A 15,812-nucleotide genomic window follows, 5' to 3' on the forward strand; every position below is an offset into this window, starting at 1 on the left:
TCTTCTTATTCAAATACTGGCATCGTTGGCTACAGTCTGTGAACAAAGGGTGTAGTGTATCAAAAAATATAAATAAAAATCAGCTGATTCTTGTATTCCGATCATTTGTAGTTCTGAGTAGGCAGTTAAAGTATCCGTAATTTATATTCACACCCTCGATATTTCAGTATTTATGAGCGGTTAGCTAATAATCAAGTTCCTACATTCCAATAATTGTAATTCAAGTCCCTGGCGTAGTTTAGACAGAATTACGTTTGATAAATTATTGTAAACAACCTCATATTTTTCAGCATTTAAGGACACTTTTATTCTCCGTCCCGCGGAGTAGGGAAAACAACAGCAATCCACCATCTGTAAAGATCACATAACCACATTTCAGTTGAGAATTGTAGTGTAGGTACGGTATATTGGATAGTATCTTGCCTGTTATATTCGTATGCATTTTTGTGTAAACGGCAGGTTTCATTTCTATTACAGCATAGTAGGAAGAAGTAGTACTAATATTAATCTGTATACGTGTTTAAATTTGTTGGTAATCTTTGAGTACCGTACCTACCTGTAGTTCTTGCGAATATCTAAATTTAGGCCTAATTGGAATTTTCATTTCTATTTGTGCTTAGTAAGAAGCTAGGATACGTCTGAACGTAGTTTTAACATTATTGTAGTGTAGTATAGTAACTTATTAGATATTAGAGTGCCTATTCTATAATTTTGAGTAGTTTTGCGAATTTTGAACTTTAATGGTAATTTTCTTTTCTGTTTTGTTGGTAATAACCTGTTGTAATTAGAATACATCTGAACGTAGTTTAAAATTATTGCAGTATATTGTAGTATCTGTACTTAGTCTGAACGTAGTTTAAAATTATTGCAGTGTATTATAGCATCTTATTAGAAAGTACCGGTAGTGTATTTATTCTATTACTGTGAAATATTTGTATAGTATAGTACCGTTTCTCTAGTATCTGTAGTAACTCTCTTACTAAAAATTCTGTTGTTGTAATTAGGGTAGAGTTAACTGCAGTTAAGAATTGTGTAATTCTTGTGTATTATTCTCTGTTTCAAGTAATTAACAGCAATTATCATCGTCTTAGCGTGTTGTAGGAATAAAAATAGTACAATTAAGTAGTATTGTAGTGTAGTAGTAGCTTATATTAAATAACTTACTGTCGTCTGATCTTTGTGAACTAACCTAGACAATATTTCTTTCCTTTCATTTTCATTTTGCACAGAATAAGATACCTTATTTTTCCTTTCCTTTTCATTATTTAGTAAAAAATGCCTAATCAGTGCGAGTGTAGGAACTGTGGGTGTGGCCAGGCATTAAGGAGTATGAGGGAGCAGTTGGAGAGCTTGAGGGAGATCATTAGGACTCTCTCAGAGGACAGGAAGGAGAATAGGCCTCCAAACAATGTACAGGATACAGTAGGTGTAATAGAGGGATTGGAAGGAAAGGGGGGAATTGTGGAAGACAGGTGGTCTAATGTTTTAAGGGGAAGGAGATTGCAGGCTAAGGGCTCCATTCAGGATCAAAATTCATGGACAGGAGTCGGTGAGAATTCGGTAGGAGTCACTGCAGGTAGAACAACCGAGGGAAGATGAGGAACAGGGAATTGTTGCCGAGAAGTTTGCAAGTAGGAGAAAAGGAAGAGGTAGGAAAGGGAAATGTGGAGTAGTGGATAGGAAAAGACAAGCGGAACAGGGTCATGGGATGGAGAAAAGGGAGGAGGAAGTAGCTTCTGCAGCTGTCAGGAAAGATAGGACTGACCAGGAGGGGAGGGAATAAAATGAGGTGGGTAGGGTTGAGGCTCTGGTAATGGAGGATTCTATCGTAAGACATGTCGGGAAAGTGTGTGGAGGAAAGGGTACCAGAGTAGAGTGTTATCCAGGAATTCGGTTAAGGCAGATGTTGAGGAAAGTAGAAGAGAAGGAGGAGGGAAAGGAGAAGGTGGTAGAGTTTCACGTTGGTACTAACAACGTAAGACAAGCAGGTATAAGTACCAACATAGTTGGGGATGTGTGGGATCTGGTAAATGCAGCACGGGTGAAGGTTAAGGAAGCGGAGATTGTTATCAGTGGAATACTGTGTGGGAGGGATAATGACTGGAAGATGATTGGGGATTTAAATGAGACTATGGACTGGGTATGTGGGAAACTGGGAGTGAAATTTCTAGATCCTAATGGGTGGGTAGGAGATAGGGATCTGCTTCCAGATGGCCTTCACTTAAACCACAGTGGTACATATAAGTTAGGAAATTTGTTTAGAAGGGTTATAGGGAGGTACATTCAGGGAAACAGGGTGGCCTAGGGAGCGGTGTTAAGGGAACAGGGAACTGGAAATCAAGTAGGGATGACATAAAACTGTTAGCGCTCACCTGTAGAAGTAATGTAAAGAAAGGAATAGAATTAAATAATTTAATAGATATATACTTACCAGATATTGTAATAGGAATTGAATCATGGCTGAGAATTTATATAATGGATGCAGAAATTTTCGCACGGAACTGGAGGGTGTATCGTAGAGATAGGATAGGAATGGTAGGAGGGGGAGTATTCATTCTCGTGAAGGAAGAATTTGTAAGCTACGAAAAATTTAAAGATGACAAGCACGAAATTCTAGGGGCAAGGCTCATTTCTAAAGATAATAGGCAACTTGATGCCTTTGGAGTGTACAGACCAGGAAAGGGGAGCGCAGATGCTGATTCAGAATTATTTGATAAGATAATCAGCTATGTGGGAAACGATAAGGAAGGGAACGTGATCGTAGCGGGTGATCTCAATTTACCAAATGTCAATTGGGTAGGTAATGCGAACGACAGGAAGCATTACGAACAAATGGCAAATAAGTTAATATGGTAAGGGCACCTGATGCAGAAAGTGATGGAACCAACAAGAGGGAAGAATATTCTGGATGTGGTGCTGGTAAAACCAGATGAGCTCTATAGAGAAACCGAAGTAATAGATGGTATTAGTGATCACGAAACTGTTTTTATCGTAGTTAAAAATAAATGTGAAAGAAAGGAAAGGATTAAAATAAGGACTTTTAGGCAGTACCATATGGCTGATAAAACAGGCTTGAGGGAGTTCTTAATAAGTAACTATGATCGGCGGAAAACGGTAAATAAAAATGTAAACAGACTCTGCGATAGGTTTAAAGCAATTGTTGAGGAATGTGAAAATAGGTTTGTACCTTTAAAGGTCGTAAGGAATGGTAAAGATCCACTATATTATAACAGAGAATAAACAGACTAAGAAGGAAGTGCAGGTAGAGTTGGAGTTGGAAATGGCTGTGGAAGTAAGGAGAAATTGAAGGAACTTACTAGGAAAATGAATCTAGCAAAGAAGTCAGCTAAGGATAACATGATGGCAAGCATAATTGGTGGCCACACTAATTTTAGTGAAAATGGAAGAGTATGTATAGGTACTTTAAGGCAGAAACAGGTTCCAAGAAGGACATTCCAGGAATCATTAATGAACAAGGGGAGTTTGTATGCGAGGATCTTCATAAGGCAGAAGTATTCAGTCAGCAGTATGTAAAGATTGTTGGTTACAAGGATAATGTCCAGATAGAGAAGGTGACTAATACTAAAGAAGTATTAAAATTTACCTATGACAGCAATGACATTTACAGTAAGATACAAAAGTTGAAAACTAGGAAAGCAGCTGGAATTGATAAGTTTTCGGGGGAAATACTAAAGACAATTGGTTGGGATATAGTACCATATCTGAAGTACTTGTTTGATTATTTTTTGCATGAAGGAACTTTACCAAATGAATGGAGAGTTGCTATAGTAGACCCTGTATATAAAGGAAAGGGTGATAGACATAAAGCTGAAAATTACAGGCCAGTCTGTTTGACATGCATTGTATGTAAGCTTTGGGAAAGCATTCTTTCAGATTATATAAGACATGTTTGCAAAATTAATAACTGGTTTGATAGAAGGCAGTTTGGGTTTAGGAGAGGTTATTCCACTGAAGCCCAGCTTGTAGGATTCCAGCAAGTTATAGCAGATATCCTGGATTCAGGAGGTCAATTGGACTGTATCGCGATTGACCTGTCTAAGGCATTTGATAAGGTAGATCATGGGAGACTACTGGAAAAAATGAGTACAATTGGACTTGACAAAAGAGTGACTGAATGGGTGGCTCTGTTTCTAGAAAATAGAACTCAGAGAATTAGAGTAGGTGAAGCTTTATCTGTCCCTGTAAAAATTAAGAGGGGAATTCCTCAAGGCAGTATTATTGGACCTTTATGTTTTCTTATAGCCTATATATCAATGATATGTGTATAGAAGTGGAATCAGAGATAGGGCTTTTCGCAGATGATGTTATTCTGTACAGAGTAATAAATAAGTTACAAGATTGTGAGCAACTGCAAAATGACCTCGATAATGTTGTGAGATGGACAGTAGGCAATGGTATGATGATAAACGGAAATAAAAGTCAGGTTGTGAGTTTCACAAATAGGAAAAGGCCTCTCAGTTTTAATTACTGCGTTGATGGAGTGAAAGATTCCTTTGGGGATCATTGTAAATATCTAGATATTAATATAAGGAAAGATCTTCTTCGGGGTAATTACATAAATGGAATTGTAACTAAAGGGTACAGATCTCTGCACATGGTTATGAGAGTATTTAGGGGTTTTAGTAAGGATGTAAAGGAGAGAGCATATTTGTCTCTGGTGAGACCGCAACTGCCGGGCTGAGTGGCTCAGACGGTTAAGGCGCTGGCCTTCTAACCTCAACTTGGCAGGTTCGATCCTGGCTCAGTCCGGTGGTATTTGAAGGTGCTCAAATACGACAGCCCCGTGTCGGTAGATTTACTGGCACGTTAAAGAACTCCTGCGCGACGAAATTCCGGCACCTCGGCGTCTCCGAAGACCTTAAAAGGTAGTTAATGGGACGTAAAGCAAATAACATTATTATTAGACCCCAACTAGAGTATGGTTCCATTGTATGGGACCTTTACCAGGATTACTTGATTCAAAAACTGGCAAAAATCCAAATAAAAGCAGCTCGATTTGTTCTGGGCGATTTCCGAGAAAAGAGAAGCGTTAAAAGAATGTTGCAAAGTTTGGGCTGGGAAGACTTGGGAGAATGTAGACGAGCTGCTCGACTAAATGGTATGTTCCGAGCTGTCAGTGGAGAGATGGCGTGGGATGACATCAGTAGACGAATAAGTTTGGATGGTGTCTTTAAAAGTAGGAAAGATCACAATATGAAGATAAAGTTGGAATTCAAGAGGACAAATCGGGGCAAATATTCGTTTATAGGAAGGGCATTTAGGGATTGGAATAACTTACCAAGGGAGATGTTCAATAAATTTCCAATTTCTTTGCAGTCATTCAAGAAAAGGTTAGGAAAACAACAGACAGGGAATCTGCCACCTGGGCGATTGCCCTAAATGCAGATCAGTAGCGATTCATTGACAAATAGTGATTGATTGATTGAACAGTTAAGCGAAAGGAATTTACGACTCAGACAACTTGTTAGAGTGCCTCGCTCAACAGCCGACAGCCGTGCAGGTCGTGTCGTTGTCCGTGTCTGCCTCACCACCAAGAAGTACATCAAACAGATCTCATACGACCATGTGGCAGATGCTGCATGCGGTGTTGGCCTTGAATTCCTTCCCGTGCACGACAATGCCAGGGCGCATAAAGCGTCTGACACCAGGGACATCTTGAGAAGGCTCCACATTCAAGTGATGGAATGGCTAGAAGAGAGTACCAACCGAAATCCCATTCAACACGTAAGGGACAGGTTTGACAGACGTGTTCATGGTCGTCCTATTGCACCAAATACTCTCCAGGAAATCACACAGGATCTCATTGAAGAATGGGAACGGATACCTCGGAGTGATCTCCGAAGACTTGTACGGAGTACGCCTGATAGATGCTTACGTAGGGCATATACGAGGGCTCTCATTCTCAGAAGAAAACCAAATTGGATGACTGGATGAGTTGCTATTCCCATTTTGTTTTTGAAACTTTTCGAGCATGTAAGGATTGTTTTGTAAAAATGAATGAGAATCAAACAATGTTTTTGTGTATTTTTTCTGTAAGGAATACGCGTACATCTGGTAGTATTGTTAATTGTCAATTAATGTTCTATGTAGTGTGGCATATGTTCAAAATTTTTTTTTCACTAATTCATTTGGACAATATAGTTCGTAGTGTTATATCAGCAAGTGGAAGTTGTTATAGGCTAGAATTAATGTATAATATAACAAGAATTTAGAATTAATTGGCTCTTTCATGCTCAGTTTATCCAGCTAGGCAGTTAGATTTCAAAATTACCGCTAGCGGGAAATGGCAATTAGTACGGCTTATGAAGAGCAAATATCCCAATATGGTTTAGATATATAACTGAGTGGATCAATTAAAAATTATATCAGATTTCGTAACATCACCTCATGGGTATTATTAATAACATACACGTTAGAGAATACACTATTTCTGGACGTACATTGACACATCCCAGAAACATGAATCGACTATTTGTTCACTTCAACATCAGTAATGGCACTCAGTAAATAATTGGGGAACAAAACTAAGTTTGTAGAAAATAAGTGCATTTGTGATAAGGAAAAGCATTACCGTGGTGTTCTAGTACCTTTCCACCCAAAATTCCTGATATAAACTGCACCTAATTGAACGGAAACTGATTATCTACTGGAAAGTTTTCATACTTTTACTGTCAACAACTAGATAACGAAACGCACCTGATTAACCCTTATGCCGCGACATTCGTCTGTTTCTTCTATTCACTGTGATATTCTACTTTAGTCCACTTACTAGCATAATGTCCTGTTTGCTGTTTTGCTCTCCTTTAACCTTTGAACGTAAGGTAAACCACTCTTTTGGCGTCACATTCTTGCCAATTTGCGCATTACATACTATTATCTATAGTAGACTCTATTGTTAACCCTATTAACCTTATTAATATTGTTCTTTCCTAGGTAAAAAACTCATTTCACAATCTTATTATAGTAAAAAATAATGTATTGTTAAGTCCATCAATAGCCAGTATCTACTCGAGTCAATGCCTATTACCTGATGGGACAAGTCGGAGGTTAAGAGAGAAAACCTCGCATCTCACAATGTCCTACCTAGCCAATATTCTTCTTAATGCTGGTCACGCCTCCCAGCCACATATGGATATTTAGTGCATCAGAACAACGTCCGTTGTGTTCATTTTCCTATGCGTATCCATAAAGGAAAATTAACCTTACCGTTCCACGCTGTAGGAATGTATGTTTGCATGACTGAGTGACGCACTCGTATAGGCTAAGGCTCTATAAGATGGGTATGCTTAGCCGCCATTTTGGTTCATACATGTGCAATGGGCCATGTGATCAAACTCTAGTTTCTCCTACGAGCGCTCGCTTCGTCACATCGAACGTATTGCTTTAATCACCACGCGCAGGGACAGAATACTGCTATATCTGAGTGGATATTTAATACATAATGGTGGGTTGTTCTGCACCTAATTGCAGTAATATCTGTACTCGGGACAGGTTGTTTAGATTCCTTTCTGGTCTGCATTATGTCTCCACTGTCTCTGCTACACCTTCTACTTCAACTGTTGACTTAAACCTGCATCCAGTTCCCACTGATATTATAGATTACAGCCCTTAATTCAGTCATATTGATAATTCAATATTCAGTTCTGCCCCCAAAGTCCGGCAAGAGGAGTTCAACATTCAAACACCACAGTTACAATATTTGTCAAAACTAACTTCATATGACAGAAATAATTTGTTTAACGTTGGTGGCATTACAGCACATGCATTACCGAAAACCAAGATCTGTGGTAGGCCTATAAATTATGCAGACAGAACTATGAGCTTTCTGACTCAAGCTCCGAAACATTCGTATTTTTTATTTGGCTGGTCTAAAGAAACCCAATTGTGAAGTTATGAAATTAATTTCCAACTATGAGCTCTTTATAGGGACTATAAGCATTATATAATGCAAAGTGGTGCTAATCTTGTACAGGAAATAATTGTGAATGATAAATGTACCAGTACATGTTCTCCAACGTGCTGTAATTGAAAAGAAAAATTGTTAGTTCTTCAAAATTCGATCCTATGCTGTTGTAGACTTTAATAAGAATGTACGTAATGGAATATTATTGTTTTGTAAATATTGTAATAAAAGGTCGTTTATAGGAAGGGGAGTTAGGGATTGGAAAAACTTACCAAGGAAGATGTTCGATAAATTTACAATTTCTTTGCAATCGTTTAAGAAAAGGCTAGGAAAACAACAGATAGGGAATCTGCTACCTGAGCGACTGCCCAAAATGCAGATCAGTACTGATTGACTGACTGACTGACTGACTGACTGACTGACTGACTGACTGATTGATTGATTGATTGATTGATTGATTGATTGATTGATTGATTGATTGAATCCCAGTTACTTGTGTGTGTTCGTCTTCGTACATCACATTTCAGCGTTATTTTTGTTCGAAGAATATTTTTCTTATTATTTCGACAACATTGAAAATAGCGCTGAATCAATTTCACGCAAGTATGAAATACCGATCATATGCTATCAAAATCTCATATCACAATTTATATATCTTCGACACTGACCAATTACCACGTCAGATTCCACGATTTAAGAATGACAGTAGCCTATATCAATATAACGGTGTACCTCATTTCATTTGACGGTACCGCAGCGCATAGCTTACGAACAGCTTATCCTACTTATCGATAATATAATAATAACAAAAACCGATTTATTAGTAATCTATTTTTCTAATATTTCTCCAGTAAGAGTACATGCCTCGTTTGTTTGTTTATTAAAAGGCAAATTATCAACGACCTTGCTTTTTACAATCACCGTACAAGTAAAAATTACACAATAATCCACGAAATATACTAATATTTATGTTGAGTAACCGTTTGGGTAATACTGAGAATGAGTATTTTTACAATATGTTAGTTTAGTATTACTTTCTAGCGTGGGGAACAGTAAAAAAGAGGGATATACAAGGTTGGGGTGGTCAACTGCCTTACCAACGCAATGCAGGAATGAACCATAATGGCGGGCGAGCATACCTAGTCTTTAGAGAGCCCTAGTATAGGCTAGTGCACTTAAGGTTCAGTTTTCTTTACACTTCAGCATGGAAAAATGAACACAATGAACAGTGTTCTGATGATATCCATATCCATTTGTGGTTGGGAGGTGTGACAAATCTTAAGGAAATTAATGGCTAGGAAGAGCATTGCGAGATACGAGGTTTTGTCTCTTAACCCCCGAAATGTAGCATAGAAAATACAAGATTTGATAACAATACATTTTTGGCTTATAATTGCATTCTTTTTTGAACAAGTCCAAACATAATTACGCAGCATATGGTTTGCACACAATATGCTTTTACTGACTGCCGACTGGGAATTTTTCATATTCTTATTGCTTGCCACTACAGAAGACAACTGAACGCATCTGATTAAAAAGAGTGCATTCTCCTCCAACAGCTCCTTGCCATAGCCTAGGTGTTCTTACAGCAATTTCAAATTAAACATACATTTATTTGTATACTACAAGGCGTGATTAAAAAGTTTCCATTTGAGGGCGTTGCTGCAGCTGGCATGCAACTAGCGAGACTCCGATGCGGGTATATAAGCAAGGACACGTAGGCAAAATGACCCGCGCACGAAACCCCGCAATGCCAAGAAGGCTGATCCCCATATAACAAACAAACATTTCTGGATAATGGACATGACTTGTGCATTATACCTACTCCTCACTAACACAACCTGGAAAAATTCCAACCCACATCCTTGCATGTGCTATCTACAAAATGTCAGGTTTTACATGTAGGCATCTTTCTATTTCAGCCTATGTGGTTTTTTCCTGACCCTTACCACCCGATTACACCACTATTGATACCCACCACCACATCTGGCCTGGTAACATGCTGAGCATGGGGACAGGCAGATACTCCTGTAGTATCACTTCCCACTCTACCCAGCTATCTCTTTTCTTCTTAGAAACTAATAGCATGTCGGAGGCAATGTAGATTGAGTCGATGGTCACGGCGGGGGAGCGGGCTACGGGGGCCCCCCGTAAAAAAAAAAAGCAAAATGATTAGTGCGGCAGTCGTGTCGTGCCGAGTTGGGTGTTTTAAATGCGGTCACGTGAACGATGGCGACGTTATTACCAAGTGCGTCCCAACAGGACCAACGTGCTGTTATTCTGTTCATGGCTGGCGAGGGATAAACACCGGTGGACATCCATCGGAGAACGAAGACTCTGTATGGGCCTGTATGTCTGTCGGAAACCACCGTCATGGAATGGTGCACCAGTTCCGTGCGGGTCGCATTTCGACACGAGATGCCGGTCGATCTGTGAGCCAAGCCCAAACCGCAGAGGTCGTCACGCAGAAGGTACGCCAACAAGTGGGAGACACTCGAGCACCCGCCCTATAATCTTGACCTCTTCCCATGCGATTATCACGCTTTCGGTCTCCTCAGAATGGCTCTGAAGGGTTGACGCTTCCTGTCGGAGGTGGATGTGCAGCAATATAATTTGTTTTACCACACGGGGATCTTCAACCTGGTGCGTCGGTGGGATGAGTGCCTCAGTGCTCACGGCAATTTTGAGTGTTTGGCATTCCGATTCAGGACTGTACGGCCATCGAACGGAACCTTTTTGATTGCCCCTTGTACCTGCGAAATCCGCTATACGATAATGTTGAGGCAGAAATACAGACCCGCAGCACATATCTCACCAAGAGAGCAAGGTTTCTTTGATTTTATTCGCACAGTATTAAACCATAAATGACCGAATCTTACCGGCCAAAATTCTAAGATGAAATATTTCACATAGGGGTTTTCGCCGGCGCAACGACGATTTACCAGTTGTACTCACCTTGACAAGTAGTTGATGCAGTTCCTGGGATCGCAATGGTGACTGCAGCTCTGGAGGTTCTGCGATGCTGAGACGGTCTAGAGACTGGTCGACTGCTTGCAGGCGGCCTGCCGGGAAGCCAAGGCGGTATGTGAGGTACAGTGATAGCAGCGAGAAGGATATGACCACGACTAGCAAATCGCGGATACATGACAGCTGCACAGCGAACCGCAGAGCCATCCTCGGTTGTCTTCTCAACTACAAATAAAGATAATTAAGTTACATATAAAATATAGCCATTTTATACAAGTGTAAAATACCTAAAAAGTAATGGATACAAAATTTAGTCAAAGTGGTTCAATTTTCTTGAAGTGAAAAGTTCTGCCTAAATGAGTAAGATTTAACTGTAGCCCAGGTAATCCATGGCACCGTAAGTCGTATACCTGAAGCTTTGATTGCAGAAGTAAACTTTCCTCATTGTAGTAGGGCCTAATTCCTTCAATTCCAGTGTTTGTCACAGGAGACCAGGTGTTCCTTGTATGAAAACACTCGACAAACATCCCTGAACAACCTCCGAAAGTTCATCGTAGATTTATTATTCACACCGTCTTTATTAACTTAAAAGTTCAAACCATAAAATATACATGGGGACAAGGATCGAATTTGGGCTGCTAAGGCTGCAGCAAACATCATCATCATCATCATCATCATCATCATCATCATCATCATCATCATCATCATCATGATGTGGTGCTGAAAGTACGAACGATATTGCAGGATATAGCAGAGGCGTCAAACATTCATTTATAAATCTGCTAATTGAGATATAGATTTATTATAAAATGAGGATTAAGATGCTGTCTTCAAAATAGGACAATGGGCTTTAGTAATCTGAAGGTCTATCAGCATGGAAAGACAACCTATAGCTTACTCTATGTAGAATGAAATAACTTGAGATGAGTATCTCAGCGGGTACGTGTAGTATATAACACAACCATGATGAAAATAATAATAATAATAATAATAATAATAATAATAATAATAATAATAATAATAATAATAATAATAATAATAATAATAATAATAATAATAACAACATATTTGTACAAGTTGCTTTACGCCGCACCGACACAGATAGGCCTTATGGCGACGATGGGGGAGGAAAGGGCTAGTAGTTGAAAAGAAGCGGCTGCGGCCTTATTTAAGGTACAGTTCCAGGTGTTTACTGGTGCGAAAATGGGAAAACACGGAGAACCATGCTGAGAGCTGCCGACAGTTGGGTTCGAACCCACTATCTTCCAAATACTGGATACTGGCCATATTTTAGGGTCTGCTGCTACCGTGATCGGTAATAATAATAGTAATAATAATAATAATAATAATAATAATAATAATAATAATAATAATAATAATAATAATAATAATAATAATTTATGTTTCTTAGTGACGTTTCCGGTTCTAGTATTTCATCAACGTATAAGAGATAGAAAAATGTTCCCGAAATAGTACCTTGTGGAGTACCACTGTTTGCGGTTTCAAAGGAATATCTAACTTTCTATACATCGTTATCTATTTCAACGCACTGCTTACGCTCTTGCGAGAAGGAAGTTAACAGATGTAAAGCGATACCACTAACATAACAATGGTTTAGTTTCTTTAACAATTGGCCATGGATTATACTAACGAAGTAACGAAGATGATCTGGGAGGTTATTTAAGATATTAAAAAATAAAAACAGCTACAGCAACATTAGCTGTCAAACCTTGTTGAAAAATACTAAGGAGAATATTTTCCCGAAAGAATGCAAATTGGCGATTTTAATAATTTTCTTAAGGAGTTAACCTACTGTAAAGCAGAAGTTAAAGTTATTGGCCTGTTGTTGTTTATATCATCAGATGCTCATTTCGTATGAACAGGAAAGAGCTAGTAGTGGAAAGGAAGCGGCCGTGGCCTTAATTAAGGTTCAGCCCAAGTATCTGCCAGGTATGAAAATGGTAAACCACGGAAAGCCATCTTCAGGGCTGCCAAAAGTGGGGTTCGAACCCATTATCTCCCGAATGTAAGCTCAGAGTTGCAAGACTCTAACCATATCGCCAAATCACACGGTATACTACTACTACTACTACTATTATTATTATTATTATTATTATTATTATTATTATTATTATTATTATTATTATTATTATTATTATTATTATTATTATTACTGCAAATGAAAACCTACAACCTGTTCTCCAGTCATTGACCGGTTCAGGGATGTGATGAATGAAGCAGATATAGGCTATTAGTACGATGGGGTCGCCACTCCCAAAGTGATTTATTAATGATTGATAAATGCTATGAAATGAGAATGGAGAGTGTTGCTAGAATGAAAGATGACAGGGAAAACCGGAGTACCCGGAGAAAAACCTGTCCCGCCTCCGCTTTGTCCAGCACAAATCTCACATGGAGTGACCGGGATTTGAAGCACGGTATCCAGCGGTGAGAGGCCGACCCGCTGTCGTCTGAGCCACGGAGGCTCGTTTGTTATTATTACTATTATTATTATTATTGCAACACCATTATAATTATAAATGCCATATATTATTGTAAATACAGGGTCCTCATTTCAATCGGGTCGGCCTGAAGTTCTCTACTTGCATTCTATATCCATCGCTTATCGCTGTTCCTCAGCGGGCGGGTGAGTTATCTGTGCCCGTGGGATCAAGTCACTCAACAGCGAGCCTGCTGTGCTGTTCAACTGTGTGTGTGAAAGGAAAAAAAAACAGCCAAAGTCTCAAAACGAGTTCATGAATATTTGTTAAGAAAATGATTTGCTAAATAACGTTTCTTTGGTAGTTCATCCGTTTTACCTTCGTGCATGAGAATGTGTGCACGTCGGCCTGCTGATTCGACTGGAATGTTGACAGGCGTCGGTGTGTGTCCGAGGATACAAAGCAGCTGCGAACGGGCCCGAATTAAATGATGAACCTGTATTATTGCATACATTTTCTGTCCTTCTCAATGGCACAGCAGTAAACATATTTTCTAATAGCTAGTGGTTTACGTCGCACCGACAGAGATGGGTTTTACGGCGACGATGGGATAGGAAAGGCCTAGGAGTTGGAAGGATGCGACCGTGGCTTTAATTAAGGTACAGCCCCAGCATTTGCCTGGTGTGAATATGGGAAACCACGGAAAACCATCTTCGATGTTGCCGACAGTGGGATTCCAACCCTCCATCTCCCGGATGCAAGCTCACAGCTACGCGCCCCTAACCGCACTGCCAACTCGCCCGGTTTTTCTAATAGGCTGGCTCTACTTAAACTGTACTCTTATATCGAATGCAAGATACGTGAACCAAACCGAGCAGCCATTCGCTCGACTAGAGCAAATTTATTTTAAGTGGGAGATGGTAATATAACTGAACTGTGGCAGCGAATTAATTATGCAATAAAGTTGGAGATGTTAAATAATCGTCATTTATGATCAATGTGGTAAATAATAATAATAATAATAATAATAATAATAATAATAATAATAATAATAATAATAATAATAATAATAATAATAATAATAACAATAATAATAGTCGGGATGATTTTCTCAGACGGTTGAAGCGCTGCCTTCTGACCGCAACTTGGCAGATTCGATCTTGGCTCAGTCCGGTGGTATTTCAAGGTGATGAAATACATCAGCCTTGTGTCGATAGATTTACTGGTTTGTAAAAGAACTATTGCGAGACTAAATTCGAGCATCTAGGTGTCTCTAAAACCCGAAAAAGTAGTTAATGGAACGTAAAGCCAATAATAGTACTATTATTAATAACAAAATAGAAGTAGAAGAAGATAAAAGGCAGAAACAAGTCGAAACAGCGTCGCTTCCTCTTTTCTCAACACAGTGGAGGAACGAAACAAACAGAGTCTCTATTCTTTACTCTCCCAAGTGACGGAAAATAATGAATTTTAATACTTCAACTGTTGCCAACAAGCAAATATTTAAATTTAACCTAATTATTCACACGTTATATTTGTATTCCACGGCCCCTTGTACCGCGTTTCAATACCTCTGGGCTACACAGTTGAGAAAATAAATTAAACAAGGTTGGTTTGCAATAAATTCAAATGTTTAACCTGTAATGAATATTACAACAACATTTTACGTATACAGCTGAACATCAGCTTCTATTTCAAGTTATTATTTACCTTCTTCTAACAGAATTCTTCTGAATTCTCACTTCTCTCAGAAGAAAAGCAAAGTCATTTCCGTACAAGCCATTAAGGCCCTTGGAGGAGTGGAAGGTTAAGACTTCCACAATATGTAACCTCGGCACTGTGTGGGACAGAGTTGTTAGCTCTGTACCCGACTGCCATTACCCCCAGGTATTAATCTGCTACTCATTTTTGGTGTACGCTGAGTGAACCTCAGGGCTATGCACCTCTCCAGAAGTGGAAATTTCATTTCTAAATATTTCGACTTTCTGACAGGAAATCGAGCTCACGCCCTCCCGGGTGAACGAAGCACGCCCTTACCTCTTCAGTTAGGTAATCTCTATTCACTTCTCCCACCCACAAATAATTACAGTAATATACATTGTAACAGACCGAGCGAGTTGGTCGTGCGATTAGGGTCGTGCAGCTGTGAGCTTTAATTCGGGATGCAGTGGGTTCGAACGCCACTGTCGACAGCCCTGATGACGGTTTTACGTGGTTCTTCATTTTCACACCAAGCAAATGCTGGGGCTGTACCTTAGTTAAGGCCACGGCCGCTTTCATCCCACTCCTAGCCCGTTCCTATCCTATGGTAGCCATAAGACCCATCTGTGTCAGTGCGACGTAAAGCAGCTTTCATTTCAGCAACACACTTCGATATCAATTCATGTCAAATGTCTGTCATTCACCATTGTCCCAGGAGAGTGCGACAGGCTTCGGCAGCCGGCAAAATTCCTATCCCCGCTGCCAAATGGGGGCTTCAT

General features: G+C 39.5%; 1 protein-coding gene across 1 annotated transcript in view; it reads right to left on the reverse strand.

The window, feature by feature from the left end:
* Nucleotides 1–15,812, reverse strand: part of LOC136862721 (cadherin-like and PC-esterase domain-containing protein 1) — a 1,291,344-nt gene that overhangs the window by 875,024 nt on the left and 400,508 nt on the right. The window contains exon 2 of the mRNA XM_067138943.2: nt 10,880–11,116. Coding sequence (XP_066995044.2) covers nt 10,880–11,098 — 219 coding nt within the window. The 5' untranslated portion in view covers nt 11,099–11,116. The remainder of the gene's footprint in view (nt 1–10,879; nt 11,117–15,812) is intronic.

The sequence above is a fragment of the Anabrus simplex genome, chromosome 2 (genome assembly GCF_040414725.1).
Source record: "Anabrus simplex isolate iqAnaSimp1 chromosome 2, ASM4041472v1, whole genome shotgun sequence".
Classification (NCBI taxonomy): domain Eukaryota; kingdom Metazoa; phylum Arthropoda; class Insecta; order Orthoptera; family Tettigoniidae; genus Anabrus; species Anabrus simplex.